This window comes from Ptychodera flava, chromosome 2 (genome assembly GCF_041260155.1).
Source record: "Ptychodera flava strain L36383 chromosome 2, AS_Pfla_20210202, whole genome shotgun sequence".
Classification (NCBI taxonomy): Eukaryota; Metazoa; Hemichordata; class Enteropneusta; family Ptychoderidae; genus Ptychodera; species Ptychodera flava.
The window spans coordinates 47938770-47943373 of NC_091929.1; the positions used below are offsets into that span (position 1 = coordinate 47938770).

The 4604-nt window shown below is 43.6% G+C and overlaps 1 protein-coding gene across 1 annotated transcript; it reads left to right on the forward strand.

Annotated features, from left to right (window-relative positions):
• Nucleotides 1-2895: 2895 nt before the first annotated feature.
• Nucleotides 2896-4344, forward strand: LOC139150647 (uncharacterized). The gene has a single exon (XM_070723084.1). The coding sequence runs from the start codon at nt 2896-2898 to the stop codon at nt 4342-4344; it is 1449 nt and encodes a 482-aa protein (XP_070579185.1).
• Nucleotides 4345-4604: the final 260 nt, after the last annotated feature.

The following is a 4604-nucleotide window of genomic DNA, read 5'->3' on the forward strand; positions in this document are numbered from 1 at the left end:
ACACACAGTGTACGCTTGTAGGCCTACGGTGGGCACTGCGCGTGCCATCTCAGTCGTCAATGTTTTCTTCAAACGGACTTTGATATTTGCTGTGACACATATATCCCCCGTAGGTACTTCCCAATTTTGTTACTTGACGGGAACTCTGTTCTGTTGTGAGTGTTGTCCGAGTCAACTTTCGAAATGCATCGGATTCTACAGCGCTGCACTGCAGAGTTTACGCTACAGGTCGACAGCTTAGGTTTGATTCCGATCGAGAAACAACGAATAATTTGTGTGATGAAGGAAATTTATCGTTATTCGCCGGGTTATTCGTCGATATTTGTGCCTTCTATGTCGCTTTCCCGAAGTTTATACGGTATTCATTTATTAAGTTAAACTTTCGTTGAGGTGTATCTTTCGCGTTTATCGCCAACCGGGATCACCAGGTACGACGTCGCTTGGCAATCGCCAGGTATTGTACGACGCGACGACGTCCACATTGAGCCTTGCGACTGGAGACGTGGCGTTACTGAGCCAAACGATCGGCGGTATCCTCATTCGATTCTTTGGAATAGCTAAAGCTTTAGCGACTCGAAATTTCGTTGGGCATGCCTTCTATGTTTCCGTATCTGGATTTATCGGGTCACCTTTTTGTCAAAATGCCATGAGAGCACGGTATCGATCACGACAAATCGGTCAGTGTCGCGACTTGCACGTACGAACGGTACCATTGCAGGAAAAAAGTTCCGGTTGATGACGTACAACAGCGGTAATATGGATTTCTTATCCGTGCTGGTGTACGTCACACAGGTGGAGATACGGGCCAGTTCATGTGATAATCGGCTTTGTTGATCCTGGCAGAGCACAGGCGACCCAATAGGTATTCTGAGTTTTTCACACTGCTCTCTGTATCATTTTCTCTTCTATCTTCATGCTCTGAATGATCTGAATAAATAAAATAAATGGTTTACATAACCTAACCTAGCCTCTGTGACTCTTTATTTATTTAACACTCCATTACAAGGACGTATATCTATCATACACACATGCTGTAATTAATTAGTCAACACAACTAATTATGCTAATCCGTGGACTTATCAGAGGTTGGTCAACATGGGAAAGATAGTGATGTTAATGAAAAAGAAGTAACCATTCCTATCTTTCGCGATGTTGACCAACCCGTAAAATCCCGTAAAATCAGGTGATCATGTCTACTGCGAAGATTGCAATCGCTACTTTCAGGGTCAACAGTGCTTTAATAATCATAAAACACCTGGTCCTCGGTCCTCGTATTCAACATGTCAAGTTGTTTGTCGCTGCAAGTTGTGTGGTGTTACCATCAATTGGGAAAAGCGAAAGAAAGATAATGACCATCACTGGTGAAAAATATTGCAGAGTATGTAAACAGTACCAATACGGATAGTTTTCAATCGGATTCGAACCCACAACATACGGCATCAGTCGCCTAGCTGAGAGGCCAGAGACAGAACCACTCGGCTAAATCTCCACTCCCAAAAAGAGTGGTTCAATAGCCGGCTAAGTTGTTACATTTTTCTGACTGAGACCGCTCAACACGTTGTAGAGTTCGTGAAGCACTCATGCACGCATGCTCACTATCATACATCGCACATACACACTTTATCGAAGCGAAGAAACGAATTTCATCGCTTTAACTGGGCGAACGATAACCTCGGGGACAATTCTGTCCACCAGCAGTGTTACCAACCCAGGATAGAAAATACGGATAGTTTTCAATCAGATTCGAACCCACAACATACGACATCAGTCGCCTACCAAGACAGTGACCATTTGTGCTACATCCAGCCCGTCCATGTTAAAAGAAAGAAGAAGTCTACTGAAGATTGTATTCATCATGATAGATTTATTTGACTTTGAAGCCCAAGAAGGAGACAAAGACAGCAGTGAAGAAGAGATGAAATACTATTTCTTCGACTTTGAATGTACCCAAGATGGGGGCGTCCATGTACCCAACTTGTGCATTGTCCAGTCCGAGTCATGTTCAGAGCAGGTGTTCTATGGTCCTAACACCAAGCAAGAGTTTTGCGATTGGGCCCTCACAGAAGAAAACGCCGTCAGTACTTTCATCGCACACAATCTGCAAGGTTATGACGGACAATTCATACTGCAATACTGCCATGAAAACAACGTTCAACCTGAGGTCATCATCAATGGAACCAAAATCATGCGCATCTTCATCCCCGACTTAAACATCAAGTTCATTGACTCTTATAATTTCCTACCTGTGGCTTTGGCTCAACTTCCTGACATGTTTGAGCTGAATGAACTTCACAAAGGCTACTTCCCCCATTTCTTCAACACAGCAGAGAATCAAGATTACATCGGTCCTCTCCCAGATTCCAGATACTACGGCCCCGATGGCATGAAATAGCATGCGAGAGAGAAATTCCTAAAGTGGTATGAAGATGAAAGATTGAAAAACCGCCCTTTCAACCTGAGACAAGAGCTTGAAGACTACTGCAGAAGTGATGTAGACATCCTGAGGAGGAGTTGTTTGAAATTTCAAGACATGTTCAAACAACAGAATGGTGTGGATCCGTTCAGAGATTGTGTGACCATCGCATCAGCCTGCAATGTCGTTCTACGCAAGAATTTTCTCAAGAAAGATACCATCGGGGTCATTCCAGACCATGGTTACATCCATCGAAGAAATCAATCTGTCATTGCATTGCAGTGGTTAGAATGGATCACATTCAAGAATGATGTCAGCATCCAACACGTCCACAATGGAGGTGAGAAGAAATTGGCTGTTATTGGGTAGATGGCTATGACGAAGAAAGCAACACAGTATATGAGATGCACGGTTGCTACTACCATGGCTGTCCTCGATGTTATGAAGACCATGACATTGTCAACACTAAAGTCGAGAAGACGATGGCAGACCTTTACCAAAGTACCCAAGATAAGATGCGATTTCTACGTTGCCATGGCTTTAGAGTGATCGAAAAGTGGGAGTGTGACTTCAAGAAAGAAATTCATGAAAACCAAGAACTGCAAGAATTCATCAAGTCACTTGATCTACAGGAGCCCCTTCATCCACGAGATGCATTCTTTGGTGGTAGAACCAATGCCACTACACTATACCACGAATGTGTTGATGATGAAGAAATTCATTACGTGGATTTCACAAGCCTCTACCCGTATGTCAACAAGTACTGTAAGTACCCTATCAAACATCCGAAAGTCCGCACCAAGAACATTGTACTCCCCGTTCAGTTGTACTTTGGTCTAGCTAAATGTAGAATACTACACCCCCGACAACTCTACTTTCCTGTTCGCGTGCCTCTTAGAGTGGATAAGAAGCTAATGTTTCCTCTTTGCAGAAGTTGTGCAGAAGCCAAACAGCAGTCACCATGTGAGCATAATGACGAACAGCGGTCCTTTGTAGGAACTTGGACAACGCCTGAATTAGCCAAAGCTGTCAAGAAGGGGTACAAAGTCATCAAAGTGTTTGAGGTATGGCACTACAGAGAAAGAGAAGTGTACAACACAGAATCGCACACAGGTGGGCTCTTTACTGATTACATCAACACTTTCTTAAAGTTGAAACAAGAGAGTAGTGGTTGGCCTTCATGGTGTCAGACAGAAGATGACCAAGATCGGTACATCCGTGAGTACTTTGACAGAGAGGGAATCCTTCTTGACAAGACGAAGATCCAACGAAATCCAGGCCAACGAGCATTGGCAAAACTAATGCTGAATTCTATGTGGGGCAAGTTTGCACAACGCAACAACTTTCCACGGCTGCAGTACATCAAAGAACCTGCAGAACTCTTCCGCCTGCTTACAAGTGAACAACACATTGTCAACAACTTGTCTTTCGTCAATGACGACATGGTTGCTGTTCAACATACGCTTCGGGATGAATTTGTCGAGGGGGCTGTCAACACCAATGTTGTCATCGCTGCATTCACCACTGCCTATGCTCGTCTGAAGTTGTACGATCTCCTTGAAGCCATTGGTGAACGGGTCTTGTACTTCGACACTGATTCAGTCATCTTTGTCAGCAAACCAGACCAGTATGAACCACCTCTTGGTGATTACTTGGGAGATCTCACCAGCGAACTGGATCCTCCCGGCAATTTCATCACCAAGTTTGTGTGCGGGGGAGCCAAAAATTATGCCTACCGCCTAGCACAGCCTGACAGGAAAGGAAACACCACTCTTTGTAAAGTCAGGGGGATCACTTTAAATTACCGCAACAGCTTAGACATCAACTTTGATGCCATCACCCGTCTCGTGACCACCTGCCCAACGTCAACCATCACCGTAAACAACCCCGCAAAAATCCGGCGTGTTGGATGTGAGAGAGAGTTCAAATAATCTGTAGATCTCAACTTTCATCTTTAAAAACTTTTATATGTGAACCAAACAAAAGTTTCTGGTTAATCTTTTTGTAAAGTAATAAACTGACATCAATTTAGTTTATTTGAAATGATTAAGAGGCTGGTTTGAATTTATTTGTGGGTGTTTATGTGTAAACATTTGTTGAGTGAGGAAGCATGTTTGTTTGTGTGTGTGTGTGTGTGTGTGTGTGTGTGTGTGTATGTGTGTGTGTGTTTGTGTGTGTTTGTGTGTGAATC